The sequence below is a fragment of the Cebidichthys violaceus genome, unplaced genomic scaffold, assembly GCF_023349555.1.
Source record: "Cebidichthys violaceus isolate CVI_PGR_0920_01 unplaced genomic scaffold, fCebVio1.0.p SCAF_3, whole genome shotgun sequence".
Lineage (NCBI taxonomy): Eukaryota > Metazoa > Chordata > Actinopteri > Perciformes > Stichaeidae > Cebidichthys > Cebidichthys violaceus.
The window spans coordinates 17,490,194-17,517,984 of NW_027176483.1; the positions used below are offsets into that span (position 1 = coordinate 17,490,194).

Here is a 27,791-nt window from a genome sequence, read left to right on the forward strand (position 1 = left end):
CTGTATTATGGTCAATAAGATGTTTTTAACTAACGTTTATTGTGTACCGAATTAGAGGTAATTGCAACAATGTTGCTTAACTGCATAGTAGGAACCTTTATTCAAATGAGGGCAAACAAAACAAATAAGCAGCAAAACTAAGTGCCAAACACATCAAACAAATTAACAGCAGTAAGCAAAACTTGTCACACATTACCATGACGTACAAAATCAGTAGTAAACATTATGAATGAATGCAATATTAAAGTTCTGTATGTATTGTAAAGTGAACGGTTCCATGATTGCATTTTAAGGTCAGCTTCTCAAAGTTAGAACTCAAAGTCCTCCTCCGTCATGTCGATGGCCCAGGCGAACTTGTCCCTTTGGCTCTTATTGTAGATTTTCTCTATAGGTACCTCCATGTTCTTGCACCTGAACACATGTAAAAATAAATAGTTTAACCCACCATTTGGTCTTCTGACAGGTCCCAAATCTTTTCCCCTGAAACAAAGTACAGAGGTATTCTGATAGAATGCAGTCAATAGAAATAAACCCCCCAGAATGTAATGGGCTTTACAGGAGTGTGAAAATGATTTAAACAGCCTCATTCTACACGGCTTGACTGTCAGCAGAATTGGTATTGAATTGATTATATTTACTGACAGTACTGTGTTTGAAGATGAACCATCTATTGTAATGAATAATACAACTTCATAGCTATAAACACCATATTTGCTTTGATGCTGAAGAGAAGAAAACTACAGATAATTAAAAGCTTTAATTAAAAGATTAGAAGAATATTTTATATTTATCTGGAGACTTAGTTATGCTACTGCAGATATGAATCATCCACAATCATCGTTTCAATGAGTCTATAGAAAAGATTATTTACAAAGTCTCCTTGTGTTATTATTATTATTGACTAGTGTCCGCTAGCTTCCTGCTATTTGTGATAATGGTTTATAGCAAGAGCTTTCCAAGAAAGACTGGTCAGTCAGTGAGTGGTTTATTTATACATTTTGTTAAGATCCAGCATCACAGAACTAGAAAGCCCAAGTTAAGCCCCAAACTGGGTAGGTGACTCACTAATCTTGCTTTGTGATTCAGGCCCCAGGTGGAGGTGGTTCTATTGGAAACCTTCGCTGTTGTCTGTGTGCTCTCACGTAGGAACAGCAGGCGCATTTTGCAGAGTTTGTCGGCAAAATGTGTTTTCACCAAGGTTGCTTGGAGAGTGTTGGTGTTCACTCACCAAGCCACGCTGATGCGTGGGTCCAGGTAGTTGAGCTTCGAGGTACCCAGTGCAATCTGTTTGTTTTCTTCCCTGTCAGTCGCCTGGACCTCCAACTTCAGCAGCTGCTCCTCACAGCGCTTCACTGCTGCCTTCTTCCGCTCCACCAGACTGACAGAAAACACAGGAGGTTCAGTCTTTCAATGTGACTTCTTTCCACAAACTGTGTTTTCGTCGGTATGCAGCCTAACTCAGAAGATGTTTTGTGTAAATAACTCAAAGTAGCAAATGTCCCAAGCGGCAGAAAACCTATGAATGTACTAAAAACAGAACAGTCAATATGGTAAAAAAACACGCTTGGGGATAGGGGTGATAGCCAGGAGTAAACAGACCAATGTGTGGGTTTTGTAACTGCGCGTAAGTGTCCTTTTTTTGTGGTCACAAATGGCTTACATTCTATATTGAAAAGTCCCCCCAGACATCCCACAGAAACAAGTGTTCCTTTTGTGTGCACTACATAATGCTCTCTGAATCATGAGCATCCAGTGAACACACATTTCCATCATGATTTAAAGGCAATACACAGAAAAAGCAGTTGTCCATTGCACTGCATCGTACCACTAACGGAGTGTTTGTAATTGCCTTTTGGCTCTAGGCCCAAAGACTAAAAGGAATAGCAGGGAAGCTCATCTCTGTGAGTTAACAGCAGGACTGCCACCACAACTAACACCATTTCATGGTCAGGAACTCTCTTTCTCACAGCTTTCACCCACGGCTCATTATTCACCGTGAAGCAGTTATCTCTGTTGTTTGGAGGCACTTAAACCTGCCGGGTACCTTTCTCTTTGGTACTTCTTGTTATTAGAATTGTTTTGTCCACAGCTTGCTGATAGTTTTTTTCAGCACTATTGTGACACGTACGAGCTGCCTTTGGTCTTCGCCTCCTTCTTGGCCTGTTTCAGCTCCGTTTTAGCGAGGGCCAGCGTTTCCTTTCGAGCATCAATCTGGGTGGAGCACATATGGAAATGGACATGTATTTCTGTTAAGCTTTAAAATATCACTGATCAAGGCTGGAATGGTTATGAAATCTGCACTGGCCTTCTTTCAACAAACTGTTACAGTGACACAAGAACAGGACAATATCTTCCCCTGTCAATGTGATGACTAAACCAAGTCACGCTATTCTTACCTTGACCTGAAGGTTAGCCATCGACTGATCAAAGGTCTTTGGCGGCGCCCGCTGGTGGTTACACAGAATGGCAACTGCTCTGTTAGCCCTGTTGTAGGACAGCAGTTTCTCTGGCTCATTGTCGGACTCTGTGGAGTGAGACAGAAGAGTTATTTGTATTTTAACAGGACAATCCCACGAAAAACACAAATCTGACCAGAGACAATGTCCAATCTTGACTTTGGAACACACACACACACACACACACACACACACACACACACACACACACACACACACACACACACACACACACACACACACACACACACAATTTTATTTCATTTATTCAGATCCCTATAAGCTTCATCTACTATTCCTGGGGTCCACACAACACACGGTACAACCACATGCCATCCTGCAGATTGTCTCTCAGCGGCAATCCAGCGATGAGAAAAGAGCGTGACACTTCTATCTCTGAGTGAGAGACGGTGGCACAGGCAGCCAATTGTGAGCCAGAGATTCACAGCACTGTGCACCGTGATAATGTACTCCTGCAATGGCTGGAAAAGCTGACTGGCGTAAGGGTATCTTGAATCAAGCAAGCTAAAAAAAAAAAAATCATTAAAAACATTAAAAGTGTGGCAGTTTTATCATGGGACTCCATGACAAAAGCAGTCAGGTAATAAGACAATGGTGGTGGGGGGGGGGGGGGGGGTCATATTCCTAGCTGGTTAGGAATATGAGTGTTTGTAATGTAATGTTCCACTGCTTTATAGCACAGTGAGTGTGTGGGACTTACTGTTTGTGAGCTCTTTGAGCTGCTGCTGTAAGGTGATGGAAGCGTTGTATGTCCTGAAGACCTTGGCAGACAGACCGGCCATTAGAGAACCCAGGTGCTTGTTCAGCATGCCTGTCTGCAAGGAGAGATGGGAAGGAGAGGCAACACATTCACATCAGCGTGCTTTGCAACTAATACCACACAACCAAATGAATCAGACCTCGGCCACTAGGTGGCACTGTGGCATTGTACGACAGCAGTGTTTAAAGCGTCTGTACTGTACCATAACAACTGAAATGCATACAACACCGTCTCTGCCTTCATTACCATCATCAGTCTTTAGAGCAGAGAATTAAAAGAGATCAGAGTACCATTTCCCCTCTGACATTTCGGTAGGTATTATAACAAGTTAGAGCTGTCAGAGCCAGTGGTTAGATAGCCATTAGCTCCTGTCAAACGGCTGCAGCTTCAACAGAACAGGAAAGAGATTAAACAGAGTTAACAGTGTAAGGGCACACGCTGCTATGAAGGAAAAACAAACACGTATGCTCCCTGTTCCAATACTGATATGAGGTGTAAACACATGGACTTGAGAGGCAGATAGTGCGCGCATGCATTTCTAAACACAGACGAAAGCTCACAGGCGTGGAGAGAAAAAAAAAAAAAAAAAAAAAAAAACATCCAGATGAGCGTGCTGGTGAACTCAGCTCTTAGCAGGAGAATCATCATCGTTCTGCTGATTCTGGTGAGGATTACAATAATGATGAGGTTGGTTTAATCAGAGCAGGGTCAGGACCCAGCTGTCAGGGGCCACACACTTGAATGAGGTCGTGAATGCGTCTCCCTGCAGGATCCTATTAGAAACATGGTGAGGGAGGGTTTTCATGTATCCATACGTGTGCTGGAGGGCGCACACGCACACACACACACACACACACACACACACACACACACACACACACACACACACACACACACACACACACACACACACACACACACAGGCTGCCGTGCCTGTCTTGCTAATGAGCTACCAAACTCTCCACCCGCAATGCTAATGAAGGTGTCTGCAAGTCTGAGGGGCAAGTATGATAGGTCTCTCCCTTGGTATGGTGTTTTGTGTGCGCACAATGGTGTGTGTGTGTGTGTGTGTGTGTGTGTGTGTGTGTGTGTGTGTGTGTGTGTGTGTGTGTGTGTGTGTGTGTGTGTGTGTGTGTGTGTGTGTGTGTGTGTGTGTGCCATCCATGTCATCTTCTCAGGCATTTATTACACCTTGCCATTACTGCAGTACCAATATCCTATTTAAAACACAGGACGCTGTGTACTGGAAGGTTCTTATCAACATACTGCTAGACAATTTGTGGTGACGGCGACGAATGTCAGAGTGAAATACTGAGCGTCACCGTGCTAAACTAGCTATTATGGGGTGCTTTTCATTTTTCATCGGTTCCCTGTTAAAGGAAAAAAGGGATGCAAAAGAGTGGAGGCAAATGTAAATGTGCCAAATAAAGCAGCTCAAAGGGAGGAATATACTACACAGCTAGTAGTAATTCATATGTTTTAATATAAACATTGAGGAGCACTCCTGCTCTCTACCTCAAATGTTATTCAAAACAATTAGGCCTCACTGTTTGCAACACTGAATGCTAACAGGTATCTGAAAGCACGGGCCACATTAAACCAACATTCTTCAGTCCAATGTACATTATTTTAGTAAAATCAATATAACCGTCTGCCTTGTTAAAGTGGCCAGAGACACAAAGGAAGGAAACGTCCTGCGCCGGATTTGAACCCAGGATGTTCCACTAAAATGACGTGAAGTTCAAAAGACACAACTAAACAAAAAGAAAAAATACAATTCCTGCCTCACGGCTCTATGCCCGTCATGTCGCAGTTAACACTTACGTCCATCCAACATCATCATTTTATCCTTTTAAATATTTGCATGAAATTGTCATAATTAGCACATGAATGGACCGGACGGAGCACCGGTAAACAGAATGCCTCCGGAGCCATAAAAATACATTTTCCAGCATCTAATTCAGTCTCTATGTGTTCCTTCTCATTCTATATTCCGTTTAACTCCAAAAAATATGCACATTGTTCAAAATAAAGACACTTCAACTTCTGTTTCACTGTGAAGGTGTAAAGGTGAGACAACATATTTTACTACATGAGTTCCACATCCCAGTTTGTACAATCCGTGTTCCTCCCCTCTCTAGCAGCTCTCAGCACTGCTCACCAGTCAAGCTAGTTTAGCTCCAAACACCACAGCGGCTGTTCAGTGAAGAGGGCTTTGTTTCCTTTTCATGTTCTTCATTTCCATTTCAGACCTAATCTGTTTAATATGTCTTCCACCATCTCTATAGCAGCACACTCTGCAGCTCCACCTCTCATCGCCATCATTCTTCCCATTTCCACATCGTCCTCCTCCTCCTCATCTCGGCCTTACAGCTGCTACCTGGTTGTCGACTCCATCATTTGCTTTCTTCCCTCCCTCCATCTTTCCTCCCTCTCTTCCACCTCCTAGCCTTTCACAACCATCTTCCACATTCTCCCTCCTAACCTCCCCTCACCTGGACCATCTGTCACATTCCTATCGCTCTGTCTACTCCCCCACACCCTCCCTCCCTCCGCTCTCTCAGTGGCCTGGCCTTTGCGGGTGCCAATCAAGCCTGCCCACAGCAGCCATTACCATTCCACCTCCAACACGCCCTGACATTTCTTGACACACTAGAGGGCAGAGAGCAGCGGCACCGCACTCCTTCCTTCAATTGCTCCATCTCCTCGTCTCACCCTCTCATTCCTGTCCCGTCTTGCATCTTTCTTCTCCCACCTGTCAATCTGTAGACATGGACACGAGGCTGGCTCCCAAACCTTCCTGGTTTCTTTCTCATCTGCATCTCTTTCTCACTCTGTTCCGTTAACCCCCTCTGCTCCAGAGCGACCAATCGTCCGTTGCGTACGTTTCTACCTACAATCTCGTCTCTCTTGAGTGTATCTCAAGACAAGATATTTCTCAGCAATCACAGCACTTAACCCAAGATTGCCAGGCTGTGAGCTGCTGTCGCCATCGTCCGTTTTCCACTACAAGAAACCTGTATATTGAGCGATTCTGAATACGTGTCCTCTCCCAGGATGATCTGTTGGCCTTGGGTCCAGTCTCAAATAGACAGATTATGTTGTTTTAAAAGGGCCGAGTGCCCCCTGAAGAGCCCCACGTCTCCCTGCGGTGGACTAACCATGTGTACAACCGCTGCATGCTGTGTGGCCTCGCTGCCTGCAGGTAGAGGAAGAGGTTGAGAGGACGGCACATTTCTGCGCGTTGAAATTCATCCGCCCAGCATGTTCATTCTCAATTTCCACTTGCGCAGCTTCATTTTTATCTGTCAGTGTCCATCCCCTCTCTCTTTTGAAACTGCTTTTTCTGCTTTCAGGCTCCCTGCTCCCAATACTCTTCCCCTTCTCTTCAATTTAGCCCTTTCATCTCTCCACACCATTGGCTCATTCAATCTCATCCCTTACGCCTTACAATTTAGCCCCTGCTTTTCCTTTACCGCAGCCTTCTGTAGCCAGAAAACATAAAGAAACATCAAATATTACACACCTTAGGAGAGTGTCTCACTTATTAGTAGTCGGTTATTAAACAACCCCAGAATAAGAAAAAAAAAAAAAAAAACAGGGAATCATTTGTGGGCAGATTTCACAAATAATGAAATGACAGAATGACTGAAATCATTGTAAAACACTGTTAGTAGTTAGTGAGACACTTACATTGAGGCGGTCAAAGAGGTCATCTCCAGGCCCTTTGTTCTCCAGGAACAGTTGAAGATTCTTAAAAACCTGAAAAGACGTACAGACAGTTGATCATGCATGTGTAAGAACTGGGGAACAGCAAACAGGCCAGTCAGTGAGCAGAAATCATTTGGCAACATTACAGGCACAACTGTGGCAATTTGTATGTTTATCTTAAACATTGTATTTATACGAGTTAGAAATGCTTACAAGTCAGATCTAAAACAATTACACTCTTATACATGATAATGAACGTATAATAAAGACACAAGGACCTTAGTGTGTGTGTGTGTGTGTGTGTGTGTGTGTGTGTGTGTGTGTGTGTGTGTCTGCAGTCTGACTTTATTTGTCCATCTTAGAACAGAGCCAGAGGAGAGAAATTGGCACGATTATATCTGACATTTCCAGCAACTCTGTGGCTTCCGCAGACGCACCGTTCCCCTAATAAACTTGTAAAATATGCAAGGCACCAATTAATAGCAACAGATGTGTAGCTTTACAAAACACACTGAAATTTTCACTAACGGATTCGCTTGGCAATTGTGTTCCCCTTGGCAAACAATCTGAAAATATAAAAAGAACAAGTGCTTTTGGGATGAAAATGTAAATCAGTGTCTGTCTGAAAGTCTCAGAGCCGGAGAGACACCAAAGTCAGCGTGTGTAATTGGTTTAGTTGTGTGTGTGTGTGTGTGTGTGTGTGTGTGTGTGTGTGTGTGTGTGTGTGTGTGTGTGTGTGTGTGTGTGTGTGTGTGTGTTAAGAATGGAAATACATAGATACATAAATGCTCAGCAGACTGAACGTACCCAACACAATGCGTTTATGCGTCTGCAGGTGTCCCCACACTCTGGGGCTATTTGATAAAGTCATTCAATGTTGGAACTGGTTTACAAATTGAGAACTAAGAAGAGATTTGTTTTTAAACAATAGAGAGATACACAGAGGCGCTAATCAGTCACTGTGTAGGCATCAACGGTTGGGGAAAGGCACATTAGCAACGGCTTAGTATTAACCCTTTTGGCTCCTCCCCATTCCTGCTGAGAATCAATGACTTGACTTTTTCTTTCCATTTAATAACATATGGAGCATAACAATGTTGGCACTCCATATTACGCACAGCCTCGCTCCACTTCATCCCCTGTAGCCCCGTGTTCTCTGCACGCAGAATTTTAGCAGAAGCAGCAAATTAAATAAACGATACATATAAACCAAATTTACAAACCAAATTATTAAATTAAATGGTTAGAAATGGAAATCCCCTTCCTTCCATGCTTGTGCCATTATTACAGTCAAAGTGACATTTAGCAGCAATCTCACTGATTTCCTTGGGAATTGATGATGCTAAAATATGCAAGGGACTAATTATTTCTAGCTAATGTGTTGCTTTTGAATGCACTCATTTGAATAATTATACATTCTGCCAAGAAAGAAAACACTCTGGCTGTCAGGTGCTAACATTTCTTTTCCCCATCTCTGGAACAGAAGATAGCGTGAGCCGAGGCTAGAGGAGGGGTTGGAAATTTACATATGTGTGCGCGCGCGCGCGCACGCACACGCACACACACACACACACACACACACACACACACACACACACACACACACACACACACACACACGACAGCTGTTTGACAGATTGCAGCGACTAAACACACTAAAAAGTTTCTTGTATTGTAACCTTGGCTAACCTGCTCATTACAGTACGCATCATTATTTACTGTATCACTAGCAACAATATTTAATTACTTTTTGTTTAGAGAAAACCATGTTGGCAGTCTTTCCCATTGGCATTAGTGATAACTGTGAAGTCGCTTGGCAGCATGAAGCCATGCCAAATTTCAATAAGCTAAAATTACAATTTGACAGTAATGCCGATTGAGCGTTTCGCTTTAACTGCTCGTAAAATATTGTCATTATAAAAGCTTTGAATTGATTTGCGTCAGACATATATATGCCTGTTTAGTGGGTGAAAAATAATTAGTAAATAATCACCCAACATGGACTTCTCTTTCCGCTTTCAATTACAGTGATTCTATCATTCTTTACATCCTAATATCAGATACTATCTGGTGCTGAGAGGCAGAGGGATTAGACATAGTATTTGGGAGGGGCAATTCAAGCAAAAATACTGTTTTATAATCACTGGGAACTATTCGATCCCCCCCGCAGCCGCTCCGTGGGGAGAGAGACAGACAGATAGCATGCAGAGATGTTGATTTTTAAATCTATCTTGATGAATTAAAGACACATTTTGAAAGACTAACCAAGAGGGTTTTGGTGAGTTTAATTTAGTTTCTGCTCCGCCCCCTTTAAACAATTCTCCCAACTACAGGGGGCGCTGTGCCACAAACAAGCTGACGGGAAATAGCTGAACTGAACTTGCCCGAGACTGTAAAGTAAAATATTTTAGTCGCAAAAAATACATTTTTTATAATTGAATGACCCATTTCTAACATCCTAAAGCTGTACTGCACTGAAAGCTTTCTGTTAGAACTATATGTACACTGTGAATACCACTCCTGAAGGGCAACAGTACTGCAGATCGCAAAGGTTTTCACTCCACACATGTTTAGTTTACATGTCTTGAGGAGTTGCATTCTGTGGTATTTCTGTCTTGTGATGTCATCGGGGTTGGGGTGAGAGTACACCTGTGTTACTTCTTTGAAGGTAAAACGTGCATGGTGACACTCAGAGTCTGTCTAACGCCACTAAAGCTGCTCTTAAGGATCAGTTAGTCACGTGCACTCTCACACTGAGACTTCCGTTGTCATAAGTGAAAAACAAGTTAGGACTGCAACAAATCATCATTATGATCCACCTCTCTGCTAATTATTTTGATCAATTTATTCCATAAAATGCCAGAAATAAGTTATGTCAACAGAAACTTTGCTTTAAAATAGCTTATTTTGTCTGACCATCAATGTAAAACACCTAATAACTGTCTAACACTACAGAACACCAAGGAGAGGTAACGAAAGAAAAGGAATAAACCGCATTCTAAGATTCGACAAACTGTTGCCAGCAATTGTGTCAGAAGAGTTGCTGCATAGAGACCGTCTAACACAAGGGAAAGAACCGATGATTCCCACCGTACTACAAAGCACTGCTTATGGAGTATAAGCTTGACCGCAATATTCAAACCATGTTATGATGCTAAGATGTACAGACCAACTCAAGGTTACCTCAAGTTGTGGGTTAACAATTCACCAACATGTAACCCAAGAGCAGCAGACTGGAGCAGAGACAAATTAAACCAGCACAGCCACAGGAATCCAATCTACAACTGTGCTCAGGGGACATTCCTCAGTTCCCTCTCTGCTGCAGGCTCAGTGCATGTCGATATGCATGCAAGTGACCTTCTCTGCAGGGACTTCTGCCAAAAACCCAAAGGGCAAAACCTAGATTATCATAATGAAATATTTTGGTTTTGTACTGCAATGAACCATATGTTAGTAGAAGAAGACCTCAGCAAAGAAACAGAGTTGTTGCCTTTTATTCAGTTTGGAAGTGCTTTTGGGGCTCCTTTACCTTCTTGATGACGGGGACCTTGTTGTAGTAGCGAATGGAGTCTTTACCCAGGAAGTCAAATTCCACCACACACTCGTTGCCTTCCAGTTTCTCGTGGAGGGTGATGTGCTCCACACGCAGCGAGCAGCAACCAACTGTGTCCGCCGTCTCTCCCTCCTCCTTCTCATTACCTGCTCTCAGCGCAAGCTTTTGTTTGGGGGGGGGGGGGGGGGGGTCAGAAAACACAGAGATAAATGCACTCATCTACACTCCCAGCAATTTGACCATCATCCTCCCCATTCACAGAGCAAACATGTGCCGACCATTAAATATATACACGTACACACAAGACATGTGGCGGAAATGAAGATCTGCAAATTAAAACACAAAGCGGAATCAGAATCCTTTGGCATGAGTCAAAAGCAATCACACACTCAATCTATCGTCTCACTAAATGCAGACCGAGATAATTAGCGTGGGGTGGCTGAAAGAAAATGGCTACATATAATCCATTATTTCATTGCAAAAGACCTTCCATCCAGCTATGTGAGAAGATAGAAAAGGCAATCAAGACACATCGCATTGATTTCCAATATGTTCACATGGCTCTTGGTATCACTGAGGAGAATCTGTGAAACTGACAGTTTATTTCTAGCACCGGTGTGTAAACATGTAAGAAGTTGGCATGCTAATTGCTGCATCTTAACAAAGTCAAAGTTTTTCCTCGACCGACCAGACCTTGTCTATGAAGTAGAGGGCCACAGCTCTTTGTCGCGTAACCATCTGTTTGGATTTGAGATCCTGGCTGTACTGGTTACGGATGTCGTCCACGCACGACTTCAGTTTCCGGGCAATCTCGTATTTTTCCCAGTCCTTCTCTCCCTTCGTAGGATGAAAAGTAGAGGAAGAAGGCGGAAGAAGAGTGGCGGAGGCAAAGAGAAAGCAACAGGGAGCAGGAAGGGGGGAAAATGAAGAAAAGGACACAGTGAGAAGTCGGGATAACAATAGGGGAAACAGCAGAGAGAGGAGAGGAGGGGGGAGCAAATATGTAACAAAGAACTAAAGAAACAAAATGAGAACAGAAAAGTAATTTTCCTTGAAAAGCCTCTGATCAAAACAGTAATCAAAATGGTAATCATGACATGAAAGCAGGCGGCAATATCACAACTCTATTGACTACATTTTCTTTGCCTGTTTGGCACTGGCTACAGTGTATATCGGGAGACGGGATTAAGACACAATTAAAGCCACCAACGGTGAATACACGCACATATTGTCATGGAGACTAGGAGAGGAATAACTTAACCTTTACACGTGAAAGAAGAGGAAGAGGGACGAAATGGAGGGCGGAAAGAGAGACGGGGAAATAATGACAAGTCACACAGAAGTCGCATTTCTAATTTACTCTGCAAACAAAACCATAATGGCATTTTAATATTTTAGAAACCAAAAAAATATTGATATAATATATATACTGCAAATCTCCCACACAAACATTTGGGTTGTATTGACCATGACAAGGATGCATGCTTGGTGCTTGTAGTTCTACAATACAGATCTACGGTCAGAATCATAGTTCTGGTCTGAGGTCAACAGTGTGAGGACCGATAAAGGAACGAGATGACACCCTCTCAATTTGTAAGCAAATAAAACAAACACGCTCCGAACAAAAGCACAGCCTTGACTGGAAACCAATAGGGTTTGAATTGGCCTTTCTTTATCTAAAAGTTTGTTAAAAGTGTAAACATTATTTGTAAGTGGATTGACAAATTGAAAAATCCATCTGGTCAGGTTTAAAGTAATGTGTTTGTGTTGGAACTACAGTGCTTCGGACCAATCGGCATCCTGTGAGGAGCTACGAGGTTAGGCGTGTCTGACGGAATGACACAGAGGCAACTGTTCGCTCAAAACAACAATGGCGGCTCCTAAAGAGGTTAGCGTAGACGCTGCAATAGCATCAGCTACATCACAACCGGCGAGTAATTCTTAATTGAAAGAAGAGCAGAGGATGGTTTTGCTCGTCCCTCGACTGGCTTCAGAGTTTGATTGACAGATGGTTTATTCAATCACCCGACAATTTTTTTTTTTTTTTGTTAAAAGTTCCTGCCATTTTCCAAAGACGGAGTCGAAGATGGTTTTGTCTAACAAACCATCTGGCACATTTTGTTCTACTTGTTTATATTCTAGCTGAATATATCTCTTTACTCTCAGTTGGATGGCCGGCTGTTTCAGTGTGTGCTAGAGGCAGGCAGCCAATATTATTTGCCAATTTTCAGACACCAACCTGACCTCAAATAATTAGCACCAACAATGGCAAGATAATCAAATGCTTTGAATCGCTTAGTTTAAAATAAAAAAACAAGGATCAGAACTGATTTAGCGGACCAATATATCTTTTTTTCATTTCACATTTTCTTCTTTCTCAACAAAACCTGGCGTCTGCATTACCCGCATTCCTCTCTTGTTATTGGTGTTGTTAGCCCACGGTGCTTTGCTAATAGAATAGGACAAGAAAAAAAGCAAAGGCAGATAAGGCTGAGCAGTTTGTTTGAAAAACTAACTCTAACTCTAAGCCATGTTGACCATTTTCCAACACTGACTACAGGCTTTGATTGATGAATGTGTTTTTTCTTTTCTACCTTCCAGTCAGTGACTGGTCTCCATTCATGTCAGCTTGTTAAGAAAAACAAATTAAATTACCTGTAAAAGTTGCCTTGAGATACATAATCCGTTGTGACTTTAGTCAATATTACAATTTTTGTTGAGTGGCAAGCAGCTGAGAACAGAGGCTGCCTTGGCAACATTTGACTGGTGGTGCATTAAGGTGCTTGCAGGACAATTGGATTAGTTAGTATTTATTAACTGAAAATCCAATCTAAACCTTAAGTCTGCAAAAAACATTTGAGTTAAATAAAGCCACACAGACAAACAGTCTGTGCCTTCCCGTCCCTGAACTACAGCAAATAACTGTTTAAGATAAAAAGTGTTCACTTAGCCCTGAACCGGTTAGTGTGTGTGTGTGTGTGTGTGTGTGTGTGTGTGTGTGTGTGTGTGTGTGTGTGTGTGTGTGTGTGTGTGTGTGTGTGTGTGTCTGTTATACACAAGTAGGAACATTTCTTGCCTGTTTGCAGCAGACTACTACTTCTGCTACCTTGAGTTTGGAGTTGGCATTCAGCATGATGTATTTAATGGCGCCCTGGATGTTCTCAGTCCAGCTGGCCAGCCATGTCACGGTGTTGTCATGTCGAACCTCCTTCCAGCGGTGACCAGTAGGCGGCGCGGGGATGGGGGCTTCTCTGTCAATTAAGGAGAGAGTGCGAGACGGAATGTGTGTGTGAGCAGTCACAGCATGGAAGTACAAGCTACAGCATCCCAAAGAGGCTCACGCCTTCTAAACATACAAGTGTGACACCAGCACCAGAAATGGTGACATGAATTAAAGTACAAACTTTCTTTAAGGTTGCTTTAACATTTCTGAAGTTACCTAAAGCAAACATTCACAGTCAAAATCCAAACACCGCACCATCTGTAGCAGTGTGCTGCCATTAACTGTGCAGCTGTCAATACGGATACGCATTGCTTCATACTAAGAAACATGGGAATGGGACATTTTGAAAAGATTTTCTTATGAATCACAGCTTTTAAAAAACACTTTGTGCATTGGGGTCTTCCAGCTAGAAGGTCACATCAAGAGGTGTCACCACTGGGTTTTTAGCAAACGCTGCTTTTCGTCACACCAGTCTTTACTTATGCATCCCTACACTGTCACGCCGCTCTGGGTACGGTTTCATCCCCTTGCCTCACTCTCACTTGCTGCAGTTGATGATGACATCCTCCGGTTGGATCCTCTTCTTCAGCATGCCCTGTTTTGGGTGCTCGCCTCTGCCCCGGAACAGCCCCGGAGGCTCGATCTTAAAGTTTCCGATGCGCTCTTTGTGGTGGTCCAGCAGACAGTAGCCGTATTCATCCACTACCTTCTGGTTGGCCTCTTTCAAAACCTACAACAGAAATCAAACAAACACAAATAAGTTGAATTTAATATATTTCTTTAACCAAAATGATCCATGTTGACCTTCTTTAGACACTAACGGGAATAATCTTATGATATGGAAGATATGGCACAGACAGAGACATCGTTTTTTACCAGTTTCTCCTCTTTGGTCAGGACTTTCCTGGCCTCCACCTTGGCTTTATGCATGGCATGGAGCTCTCCAAAGTCACACTTATCAAGATCTTTGATCAGCGACCTCTCCTCATGGGTCATTTCCTAAACAGACACAAACACACAAATCTGACACTCTGGAATGTTTGTAAGTTACATTTGCATAAAAACACAGATAGCCTTTAGTGATAATAAGGTGCGTATATGAGAAAATCAATCATCAATTTTGATCATCAATACATCTCTTCAGTCAATAGTTTTTGGTGATGGGCATTTTCACCATTTTCTGGACTAAATAATTATCCATCCATCCATTTTCCGCCTCTTATCTAAAGTTCAATGGAAATTCTGATGAAACCAACTGACTTCTTAAATCAAAACTTCAATACGGATCATAAAAAGTATGCAAATTCAAACACTTGTTCTGTGCAGATTAAAATGTTTAACTAAAGGAAGAACGAGACAAAGGATCCGCACACAATGCTGCTTTATTCAATTTACTAGGAGCTATTAATAGAGTGCACAACCTTTGTCTGTCGCAGTATACAATAATGCATCATAAAAAATAAATAAAAGGAGATGAGCATGATCAAAGCAGATTAGTGACCTTGCGCTTAATTACTCGTCTTTATGGAGGCTGAGCCGACAGTGGCATCGTTAGGAAAGGCCAGAGGATAGACCATTTCCTCCTAAGAAGGCATGACGCAGCAGTACACTGAAGGCAGCAGAGGGGCGGCTGAGTTTCAACTATAATTGTCAACCTTCTAAAGTTATTGCACAAGCGGTCACCCCATCAGAGAGGTCACTAACAGTGCAGCAATACGGAGCAATTCAGTGGAGACTTTATGGTTCATCTTGGACGGTTCTGGTGCCAAAATGTCACGACAACACGAGTGGCGTTTACACTGAATTCATGCACATAACACACACACACACACACACACACACACACACACACACACACACACACACACACACACACACACACACACACACACACACACACACACACACACACACACACACACACACACACACCTCTCTCCAGAAACACTCTTGACAGAACAGACACGCAGTCAGTCTCCGTGTCTAAGGATGACTGACACCCAACTGTGGGCGGGTACTGAGGGCAGTGGAGCGAGGAAGAGTTTTTCCGGCTATAATAACAGTTTAATTGGATTTGTTCATATGCAGGGGAGCTACTTGTATGGATTAGCATATCAATGCCTTCACACAAATCGTGTTTTCAAGTGCATTGAGCACTAAGCAGCGCAAAATTAATTCTGCATGATACGACTTGGGGCTTGGCACGGTGTATTCTCTCTGCATAGGACATCCTGACAGACACCAGGGTACAGATACCAGCCACACTTTACAACACAAAGCTGAAATACAAACTACTAACACTGTACTTGGATGTTATGTATAGGTTAACTTTTGACTAAGCCAAAGCACGTAAGAAAATTATAGTTATATAATTTACATTTCTTTTTTTCAATAAATATTGACTTTTTCAGCAAGGACTGAGATCATTACAGAGGCGAGGACACGGCACCTGTGTGGGTGTGTGTTTGAGAGAATTTCAACATTATGAATGAAGCTTCAAACTGCTGGGTACAGCCCTAGTAGCTGCCCATGTACCCCCAACTCCAGCAAGGCAAATGTCCGTTGTCATTAACAAAAAGAATGCAAGTGCACCTATATATGGCGATTCTTTGGTTTTAAGCCAAACAAAAAAGGAGAGCCTGTGAATGAAGTGATTTAGAAACTGTGCGATTATAAAGTTGGGACTAAAGATGGAAACACCACAAATCTCCACTTCCATCTTAAAACTCATCTTTTAACAGAATACTCAAGTGAGCCTCAGACTCCATTGAAGAAGCAAAAAAACTATCACCAAGAGCAATTTACCCTGAATCATCACCTTCTGCAAAGGCAAGCAACTATAAACATGACAGTCAACAGGGCGAGCCTGTAGGAGGGCAGTTACAACCAGTAGACTGAAGGGGTCAGAACATTTCTCCAGAAGCGACTCGATGCACTGACAAAACATAAACAGGAGTTTAGTCTTTACTGCATTTGGCTGTCATTTACAGTCCGTCACACTTGTTTCTCTCCTCTCCCCTGATCTCCGTTTCTCGAGAGCGGAGCTTAAACACACTCCTTGAGCCCAGAGCAGAGAGGCGACGCTCGGCAGTCCGCTGGCTCTCTTGCTCCCAATATTAACTTCTCTGATTCAATAATGCTGAGCTGAAAAAAGATAATCATGCAGGCTGACAACCAAGCAACAGTAGAAGAGCTATACGTAAGGAAGGCGAGTCCCACGAATACCGCTATTGAAAAGATGCAGCTTTTTACATTATAGACTGAGAGAGGTCAGATTACTGACTACCAGGGTTCTGACTGGTTGTATTAAATCTTGAAAAAAAAGTTTGCAGTTGTAATTGTATCAAAGTGTGAAGCCAGTGAAGATTCACACTTCTAGTTGACTGATGTGAATCATTGATCTCAGCATAACATACACATACATCCAAGACTCGTTCTGGCTTTACCTTCCTCCAATCTCTGAAGTAGTTCTCCCGGAACACCTTCTTGGTGGTGTACTCGTGGTCCAACATCTGGGCAAAGAACAACGCCACCTCTTCAGCTACCAGGCTCAGCTTCACCTTCTTACCTGCACACAGACAAACACAAGCTCAAGTTCAACGCCACAACACAACACGGGGTTCTTCATTTACAAGTTACAAAAAAAAAGTCAAACACACACATTAGGAAGTTCAGATCTACATCCCACATGTTACAGTATAGCAGCCACCATAGTGGTGCCTAGGAGACAAGGACAAATATCTACATGCAGCCCCACTACTAAGAGTGAGCTACACACAAGTACATGCAAGTACAGGAATTCATAGATCACACCATCTCCCTGTAGGACACTGTTGTGGCTTGACTTCTTAAAGCAAACGCAATCACAGTCATCAATCAGCGTTTGACCCAATACACCTTCAGCCTCCTGAAGATCCAAACGTGCGTGTGTGTGTGTGTGTGTGTGTGTGTGTGTGTGTGTGTGTGTGTGTGTGTGTGTGTGTGTGTGTGTGTGTGTGTGTGTGTGCCTGTACACCTTCATCCATACATCTGCCTGCTTCAAAGACCTCTTTTGTTTTATTCGCAACTTGTCCACTGCTCCTCTACAGATTAATACAGTTTGACAATCTACATAATTCCAAGATGATTTCAAAGTAGTTTCTTTTGATGTCACGGTAGAATTTGCCGGTTTCATTTTCATATTTGTACAAAAGAACAAAAGTCTTTTGACTCATCGGGGGCCCCAATGCAATTTAACACTTCAGACATTTCCCTTAACTTTAAACACACCGGACGTTGCTTCAATGCATTTTTAAGGTCAACTGTCCCGCTGGGGGATGATTGCTCTTTGACATAACTAAGCCATCATATACATGATAATGGTTAAATATGGGCATAAAACATACATGTTCAGACAGTGTGTCCCAGAAACCACAGAAAAAGTGATGGAATTAGTTGAATTTAAAAAGATAAAAAGAGAGCTGGGAGAACACTATAAACGAAACAGAAATGATGTCACCAAAAGGTACAGGCCTGAACCTCCTGCCAAGGGGGGGGGGGGGGACAGCACACGCTGTAAGACTTTCCTCAAACTTGCAGCCAAAATATACTTTCTTTGCTATAATTGGCGAAGAAGAGACGAGAACAAAGCCGAACTTTAAGGAGTTCCTTGTAATTGAAACAAAAACTGTGGCAAAATGTGCAATATTCACATCAAATAAGTTATAGCAATAGACCATAAATTAATCATTTGCTCATACGTAGGCCTATACATTAATAAATAAATATACCGTAGCCTATGCAAACAAATAAAATAAAGGACCTGGCTTTGTTTATCCATGTCCTCTCCTGCGTTTCAGAACCCAGGACAGCATACACACAAACACAGCCTCTACACACAGTGAGAAGAACTCCTAATAATTAATGTTGATGCAGTGAATAATGTGGGATTATGATATATTTCATATGACATTTGGAGGGGATTTTTCAGGCTATGCGTATAAAAAACAAACAAAAACCCAATTCATTCGATTACTGCTTTGGGTAATCGATGCTTCGAAGCATTAGAGTCAGTCTTATTTCACTTGTGTTCTAAAAGTGCACATGATCGTAAACTTCATTGAAGTTTATGTTTTTGGTGCATTGATCTGTTGTCTGATATCTATCTTGTGGATTATTTGTTGTCACCATATCTTTATTTTTGGTATCACTACTTCTGCCTCCCCAATTGATTTACTGATCTTAAATAACAGTTTTGTGTCATTTTGAAAGCTCTCCACATGGATTTTTGTTTTTAGAGCTTTCCGCTTTTATGCAGAGTTTATGAAGCGTACGTCAACATGAACCTAGTGCTTTTAATTTACTTTGAATGGTCTGAACAGAGTGGTTCCAATCCTTGTTTTAAATTATAGTCATTAGAAAACATGTGAGAAACTCTTTCAACATTGTTTGCATCACGCGTTCTAACTCATAAAACGTCCATTATCAACTGACCATGATAGTAGAAGTGAACGTTGTCCGGCAGAGGCTGGTACTCAGGAGGGAAGTAGGGTCCATTGTGTTCCAGGAACTTCCACTTCACCCCATCTTCATACTTCTCTTCCTCCCACCTGACAGAAAGCAGGATGGTGAGAAGATGAGGATGCATTCGAGAAAGTGAGGATTGCTGATCTCTGGATTCCCGTGTAGTTTGTGTTTGATTATGTGTTTGATTATGTGTGTGTGTGCGCGTGTGTCCTGGTCAAGGCCAGCTTAAAAATAAATAAAAAAATAAAAGGAGCAGCATTTCCAAACCATCTCCAGCGACTCTGCTCCTCCTCCTCCTTCTTTTTGATCTTCAACTGTCTTGCCCCCTCAATATCCTCTTTTGTCCTCTTTGGTTTTTTGGAGACTGAGTGCTCTCCTTCCTCTTTTTTTACCATCTGTCCCGAGAAACACACACTCGAGATGTGAATTCAAACACTCCCATCGTGAACCACATTTCCTGCAAACTTATATAGAGGGAGTCATTTTGATGTCGACAGAGGTTTACCTTCTCTGCTCTCTTCTTCGGCTTCTTTTTCTGAGCTTCTCTGTCATTTTGTTCTTCCTGCCCATGTTGCTTATTTTTCTTCTTTGAGCTGCAGGTACCCAAAAGACAGACAGAGAACAGTTACAGCTAACGCAATATGGAAAAAAATAAATATTCATACACAAATATTAACATGAGTTTCAAATGACAAAACAACTGTGTTAACCATACTCTAATAATGTTAAGTATGCTCTCATTTCTGGTCAATCCAGGGCTAAAAGTGCTGACTTACGCAGGTGAAGCAGTGGAGCGTGAAGGGCCTTCCATGGTCTCATCTTTAATTCTTTTCCTTTTCAATCCTTTTTTCGTTGCAGCAAAGTCTCCATCCTCTGGCTCCTGTTTCACCGACTCTCTAGACCACAAAAGGAAGTGAGGACAGTCGTCGTCAATATGAAGTGGAGTGAACTTCTAATCTTTACATTGTTAATGGTTGCTTTTTTCACCCCAATCAGAAGTCTGCTTTGAAGGTACAATTCTTTTCATATGTCGACACACAGCACACAGTAGACTGCAGCTTTGTCGTGAGGCTTAGAGTAAAGCAACAGCCACAAGAGTGAGCGCTGGTTTTCATTTCAATTGCATTTTATAAAACCTCATTTGACCCTATTTGAGATCCTCTTTTCTTTAATATTGCTGTAATTGAAAAAACACATTTATAAGATGTTATTGTATTTTTCCTCTTAGAAAATTGAGCTGTTAATTTTGAATTGGGCTCGTCTTTTGTTTCCACTGCTGTCTGCCACACTGCAGGCTACAGAACGAGGACAAAACAACCCCGCCACGCAAAGTAGAGAGGGGAAAACAATCCTCAAGCACACAATGACCACAAGAAATCACACATAATTACGGTAATCAAGCAACATTATCGAAACAGTAATGATAATGACAAAATTACAGCAATTAGAAATTAAAACACAATAAATACACAACTGCTAGCTTGGATTTCCCTACAGAGTAAGGAATTACTGGGTAGGGAAATTCTCAAATTAAGAAATCAACAAATTAGAGTCACCACTGCTAATAGACAACAGTTAGTTAAGGGGGAGATGTGGATAATGTAAAGCCTGCAACTGTCAAACTGGCTTCTTGAATCCTAATTACAAGACGCTATAGCAGCAACTACCTGGTGCACATTGTATGAGCCTAATGCACTCTCTCTGCACTTCCAGTGTGACCCTGATGTCTCCTGATTGAGAGTAATGAGCCTTCTCCCAGCCTCTCTGGTCTCTGACTCCATCGGGTTATTGCTGCTAGCGCTGTACGTGTTCGGGTTCAGAACAAAGATCATATGGGACCTTTGTTCTACCTCTAGAGCAAATGCATTTTGAACGTCAACAGATACAAGTTAAAAGAGTAAAAGTATATTCATGCTTAGAGTGATTATTCCCACTTGCATGACATTCTCCATCAAGACATCATGCTGACAAAAACAGAAATCTTCCAATAATGCTGCTTTTTCTTGTACAGTGAGTACGGGAGAATATGGGCTGAATACAGCTCCGCTGATGTGGTTTTGACAGGTTACCTTTGCACACGGCTTTGAGAGCCAGCTCCTGTGTGTCTAATGACATGTGAATGGCCTGCCTGCAGGGGTCATGAGTCACAATCACATTCATGCTGACAATCAATGCTCTCAACTTTCGCAGTAGGTGAACTACTTGAGAGCCAAAGAAATACAAAGAAATACACATATGGGACCGCTTCGTCTAACTATGTCCTTGTTGTCCTTAGGGTGAGGATGTTCCTAATGCCCAATTTCTCGGACGTTTAAACGGAAATTTAAACTTAGACTAGTCGATTTGTCTAAAAGTAAAAAAAGACACTCAGAAAACAGTCAAGATGTTGCACAATTCAATTTAAAAAAGGTTAAATATTGTTTGTGGGAGCCGTTTTAAAATAGTTAATCGTATTTAAAAAAAAACAAAAAAACTTATTGCATCTAAGTCCTGCTGAAATCAATATGTCTCACAAACTCGTTGTGTTGTGATATTTGATGAAACGACAGCGGGGACTGTGGTCTAAGAAGAGTTATGATTTGGCATAACTTATACCATTAATTGGTATAAAAGTGTGCAAGTTACCTTACACCTTCTCCTCCCCTCTGTGTGTGTCTGTCTCACTCACACACACACACACACACACACACACACACACACACACACACACACACACACACACACACACACACACACACACACACACACACACACACACACACACGATTGTATGTACAGCTTTTATGTTTGTGGATGTTTATGTCTTGCCAGCCAGCTGCTGATTTTAAATCAGCAGCTGGCTGGTGAAGGGTGTTAGCCCCGAAGTTAGCAACATGTTGTGCTGAGGCTCACTTAAGGTGGGCTGACCTTTTTCCCTTGTCTTTTGGTGATAATGTCGTAAAATATAACAGACATTTAATGCTCCATTCCAAAATCAAAGCTTACTACGACAAAAAAAAACAAGAACCAGACTGACTGCTGAACCCAGCAGCTAATTGAGAAAGAGAAGGCGGTGGCAGGCGGGTGCCGGGAGAACACAGCGGGCGGAAGGAAGTCGGAAGCGGCAAAGTTCAGATCAAAGCGGAGAGTCACCGCTGCTGCAGAAGGAGCTGGTGGCTCTTTGCAGCCACAGCTGAGACAGCGACTAGTATTTCTGGTGCCGACTAGCGAGGATAGCGACGTTTAATCAACTAGTCGACTCGTCATGCACATCCCTACTTTAGGGCTGCGCTGAATGTTGGTTTTTTAACATCCAAAGCTTGTATTGAGGTTTTTTCAAATTAAGCTTTGAATGATTGTCATCAAACGTTTTGACATCATCACCAAAGAAAAAGGAAAACCTCAAACAAAATCTTCAATCTGAGTAAAACGATTCGTCGGAAGTTGGAAACAATCCCATGCAGCCGCCACTGGAATCTAATTCTACGAGTAATATATTACTAATAATATTATTGTGGCCTGATCTTTATCTGCAACATGCAGAAATACCAGGTTTAAACGTAATAAATAGACATGTAAAAAAAACAGCATTCGAATGTTGATTTAGGATTTAAATGTCAACGTTATGAATGACACTTCAAACTAAGTGTTGTAAAGGCAGAGTTCTTTTTTGTTTACTTTGCGAACTGAAGTGTGTGCTGTTGCCAAGCTGTTCAGTTCAACTGCTCAATGCGGAGAGAAGGAAAAACAGAGTGTGTAGAAATGGTCATGTTTTTTTGGTCCAATGCACCACTGAGCAAAATCCATAAAAAGCTATACAAAAGGAGGGTGGGTCACTGCGCCCATTGACATTTACGGTCTGTGGTTCTAATAGCCTTATGTTTCTTCCCTAACTCTGCTGCGAGCCCTTAAATTTCCTCCCTGCATGAAACCCACTCAACTTGCACAGTTGCCACCTGAGCCTTTCTGCAGGAAAAAAAAACCCTGAAGGGAACCATTAAAAGACAGAATTTAGCAAAATAGTTTTTCCAACGGACATCTCCTTTGAAATGTCTCTTGTCATATTGCGCCGGGTTAAGTCCACATCTGGGAAACAATCCATTAACAACTCGAAACGAAACCATGCTGCGAGACAGATTTGACACAGCAGGTCTTTGGCCAAAGTCTGCCATCCCAGCAGCACCCTGCTGAGCATCAAACTACTCAAACCACGCATTCTCATTTATTACTTTCCTGACAAGCCACAGATATTTGTCTTCAACGCAGATAAAATACATTTTCTTTGAGGCCGCTTAAAACATTGTAAAATGAAAAAAAAAAATGGCTTGGTTTCTGTCCAAGGCCCTTCAACATCAAAACACAAGAATTAATTTCCATCAGCTCAGGAGGGAAAGAGGCAAATAAGATTTCTGGCTGCATGGTAACTTTTCAATAAGGTTGGGCCTGTGAAAACGTATTCCGAACAGTATGATATGAATCCAAACATGGGACCAGATTGCTCTACCAAAATAAAATCCCACGAGGTGTCACACTTGACTCTGCAGCTGCTCCAGAACATTACATAATGGAACTGAGAGAGCCCACTATTGAGAATGTAGGGACTTGTTTTTCCGCTCACCAGTTTCAAATCTAAAATGTTGCCTTATCGGCGCAGTTTTAGTGTTCTTTGTGACTTACTCTGCTGTGTCTCGTGAAAAAACACACGTGAACCGTGTGCATCCCCTTCACATCTCATCCCCTTCATATCTCATCCCCTTCATATCTCATCCCCTTCATATTTCATTTCCTTCATGTTGCCTGGCACTAAATTGACACTAGTGTCTCCGTTAGTCCAGTTAATAAACAAACGTAGTAATATATTAATAACATTGTCATATTGCTTATAACCGTAACAGATTTTATGTGAGTCCCCGTTGTATCCCTCTGGTTGCCGCAGGAAAAAAAGTTGCAGGGCAGAGAGCTCCAGATTTAAACTGGAAATCAATCCAACTCCACCAGTTTAGTATCACAGCCTAAAATAAGGTGCAGTCTACTTGTATTATGACTTGATCCCTACCTGGGACTGCTGGCTGACTCCAGTGTTTCAGTCTTAGGCGTCTTGACCTGCGGGGAGGAGTTCAACACAGCATAACTGTGTCTCAATGCACACAGATGGCCTCTGACACTACGCACAGTAACTGTGCTCATGCTTACATAAACATACATAAAGTCTTTAAACATTCATACAATTCAAAAGGAGGTCATGTCATATATTCTGGCTTCTGGTGAGCACATGTATGCACATTTGTTGCACATCATATTTTTAACTTTGAAACACGCAATGCCTTGATCTGGAGCTCTTGGTTAGAAGCTGGCATCATCAAGATAAGATTAGGATAAGAGTAAGATAATAACTTCCATGGGTCTGGGTGTTGGTATGCATGTAAATATTCCCTGACAATGATGTAAGACTCCCACAGCATGGACGTAACCTAGTAGGACAAGCTGTTGCACATACTGCAGCTGGGTTAGTCTGCACTGGGGTCAGTGGGTAACTGGGGCAGGAATCTTCACCCCTGTGCTAATTCCAGACAGGACACGAGTTATGGGTGGACTCACATGTCTATCACAAGCCTTCCCCTCGTCAGATGACACTGAATTTCCATTGAGATGTCCTAAATTGGCCTCAGCCTATAAAAAGGACGTCTGTGCAGATTCCAGCCACATCTCGCCCTGTGCAGTATTGCGAAAAGAGACACAAATCACCGATTTACCTTTTTATGAGACTTTCCATTTTCAGTTTTCTCTGTAGCTTTAGCTGTCTTTGCACTGCTCATCATCAGGATGTCAAGATCCGCCGAGATGAAAATGAGAGAAAAAGAAAAAGGCTTGTTACTGATAAAGCATTTGTATCACACGAGCAGTTAAGAGAAATATTGTGGAATGTGGGAGAAAGCTGCTTTCCCTTTTATAGTGACATGCCTGATTACTCAAGAGTTTGAGCTGCACTTAAAGCTGCAGCTGGTAACTTTAATAAAGACAATGTTGTCATATTTGCTCAAACTGTCACTATATCTTGACAGTAGTACATGAGACAGATAATCTGTGAAAAAGGTTTCTCCTCCTCCTCTTACTGCTCCTAATGGCATTGCAAGATTCCACCGGGGCCTAATGAAAAACAACCAATCAGAGCCAAGAAGCATCTAACAGAGTGTCAATCATTGCTCGAGAAGCTCGTACACGCCGATCAAACTGTCAAACTAGGGAGCGTTGATCCAAGATGAGTCAAGATTCTGTTAGTGCATAGTCTTTTACTTGCCTCAAATGTTTCAGACACATATTTTAGTGTACTGTTCAGAAGTGTAGTAGTAGTAGTAGTAGTAGTAGTAGTAGTAGTGTTTCAAGTAGGATAAGATGTAAAAGGTTATGTCAGCTGCTTTAAAGATGTCACTGTTTAATTGTCACTGTTTAATTGTAATGTAATTCTCTTTTTGGCTGTAGTGAAGTAAACTTATACTAATAATAAAACAGTAAATATCTTGGGAGTTTTTTCCAAATAGTCTGTATTGCTGAGATCCAGGTTGCTCAGCAATACAGCTCATTCACAACTCAATAACAACAGCATGCCTGTTACAAGACAACTAACTCTGAATGAATCGTATTACATTTACATTATGGGGCTGGCTACTCCTTCCAAAAACACATCTAGGTCTTTACCTCACTCTCATTCTTTTATGGAGCCAATAAACACATCCTTTCTTTTGAATATTATTTTTTGTTCCCTTAATTGCCAATAGAGATTGGTAGAATCATGCTTAATGTATGTATACACGTTTTAGGTCAGCTTTCAGGTGAGAGCATATCTCGATGTTAGATTCATGTCTTTAGTAAGACAACGTTATAAAATGCCACCAATCAGACGAGCGTCGTCTCCGAGGATCCCCTTGTAGTTCTGAACGTTTCTTTACAGTTTGACCTTTCCACCATTCAGAGCTACATGTAACATGGAATTGAGCAGCAATTATTTCCCAGCTATAATCTCTTTTTTTTTTTTTTTCAGAATTTCCAATTTTGTACATCAGATTATGGCAGTGCAACATTTAAAGAAAGAGGCCCTTTCCTGCTCAGGTGGTCCATGAGTCTTGTAGCTGATGAGGATCAGTTGAAGCTTAATCAGTAATGCAGTCAGTGTGCCATGAAATAACATGAGGCTAGCTGTAACAGAAAGCCGCCTGCTCTACCGCCAGTAGCGCCTTCAGGTTTCTATTCATCTCCCCGCTCCCATCAATTACACAAGCCAGTGACAGATCGCTCCACATTCATTTGTCTGCTCACATGTGCATGGTAATGAACGCATCAGATATCAAGGTAAATTAATTTATTCATATGAAGATGGAATACCCACTGTACTCAGTGAATTTTAATGCATGCGTTGTGTGCCACTGGCCTGCACGACAACTCAGCCATGATAACACCTTTGTGTGTGTATCCTTTAGTAGCACACACACACACACACACACACACACACACACACACACACACACACACACACACACACACACACACACACATCCTGCCATATGCATCTCACTCTTACTTGATTTATCACCACTGCAAGGAAGTGATGTTTATCCAAATTGATTTTTAAACACATAACAACAACACAAAAAGCAATGCTCCTTACAAGAGCCATGCAGAAGGCAGCTTTGATGTGTGGGTCTGATGCTGAACAGATGTTGGTTGTGCTGCTCTCGGGTCACAACCATATAGTGTAAGAGAGCAGCTTTAACTTGACAACTATGACAGGGTAACTATAGTTTTGAAAAGGACTTTTGATGGATTAATAATTCCATAGTGCAGATACTAGTGCTGGCTGAACTGTGCCTCTCAGCAAATCATGTTTCTATCCATCCACACACACACACACACACACACACACACACACACACACACACACACACACCTCACCTGTTCTTGATCGCATCTCCCCCGGCAACCGCGCTTTCATGATCACTCAGCCTTTTCAGCTTCGTTGCTTTGTGTTTGGCCTTCCCTTCTCCTTTAGTGTCCTTCCCTCTTCCCATCTCTCACATGTACCTCTGTAGAGTACAGTGAACAATACATTGAACGCAAAGAAAACAATCTGGGTTCACAATGTAAAAATTATAACCGCGCTGGAAAGCTTTGGCTTTCCCAAGTTAGCCAATTAGCTAGCTAACGTCAGCTAACGCAGGCAGAGAAAAAAATTGTTAATTTCAACGTAAAGGTTAGCTAGCTAAAAACAAATAGTATTTTATTCCACGTTCGCGAAACATTACATGGCTAGGAAGTGAAAATGTAACATTGCAGTATCATAGGACTCGCTCACCACTTGTAATGTGGACAAATACTAAACTATATTTAGTAAAAAATACAAACTTTTTAGGCGGTTCAATTCACTTGGTGGACGCAGCGGAAACTCTCCCGATGTTTGCTGGCGTTGAGCTCCTGGGTTGAGCTGAGGACGCGTCAATTCCAGCTGTCTTCCGATTGGTTGAAAAAGTTCCGGGAGTTGACAGATGGGCGTGCATGAGGTGGTGTTACACCGTATTTTGTGACACGTCT

General features: G+C 42.1%; 1 protein-coding gene across 2 annotated transcripts; it reads right to left on the reverse strand.

Moving 5' to 3' along the window:
- Nucleotides 1-76: 76 nt before the first annotated feature.
- zgc:173742 (DNA topoisomerase I, mitochondrial) lies at nt 77-27,689 on the reverse strand. 2 transcript variants are annotated; one of them, XM_068723035.1, is made up of 20 exons: nt 27,606-27,689; nt 27,156-27,286; nt 24,962-25,016; nt 24,265-24,311; nt 20,006-20,125; nt 19,735-19,822; nt 19,497-19,624; nt 19,197-19,312; nt 17,171-17,292; nt 14,601-14,723; nt 14,267-14,454; nt 13,608-13,752; nt 11,195-11,338; nt 10,478-10,663; nt 6,931-6,999; nt 3,178-3,292; nt 2,397-2,524; nt 2,129-2,211; nt 1,229-1,378; nt 77-411 (listed from the first exon to the last, which is right to left on the reverse strand). In XM_068723035.1, exons 2-20 carry the CDS (start codon nt 27,269-27,271, stop codon nt 309-311), a joined length of 2,226 nt encoding a protein of 741 aa, XP_068579136.1. In that variant the 5' UTR covers nt 27,272-27,286; nt 27,606-27,689; the 3' UTR covers nt 77-308. The 2 variants fall into 2 exon arrangements, with proteins under 2 accessions (XP_068579136.1, XP_068579137.1); XM_068723036.1 differs by lacking the exons at nt 77-411; nt 1,229-1,378; nt 2,129-2,211; nt 2,397-2,524 and adding an exon at nt 2,582-2,981.
- Between the last annotated feature and the right edge of the window lie 102 nt (nt 27,690-27,791).

What these genes read in the sequence shown, in the direction of transcription:
- zgc:173742 (XM_068723035.1), bottom strand. Translation starts at nt 27,271, where the DNA reads ATGGGAAGAGGGAAGGACACTAAAGGAGAAGGGAAGGCCAAACACAAA. An exon ending in ATGGAAAGTCTCATAAAAAG is followed by an intron (nt 24,312 to 24,961) that starts GTAAATCGGTGA and finishes TCCTCCCCGCAG; the next exon opens with GTCAAGACGCCTAAGACTGA. An exon ending in CCCTCTACTTCATAGACAAG is followed by an intron (nt 10,664 to 11,194) that starts GTCTGGTCGGTC and finishes CCCAAACAAAAG; the next exon opens with CTTGCGCTGAGAGCAGGTAA.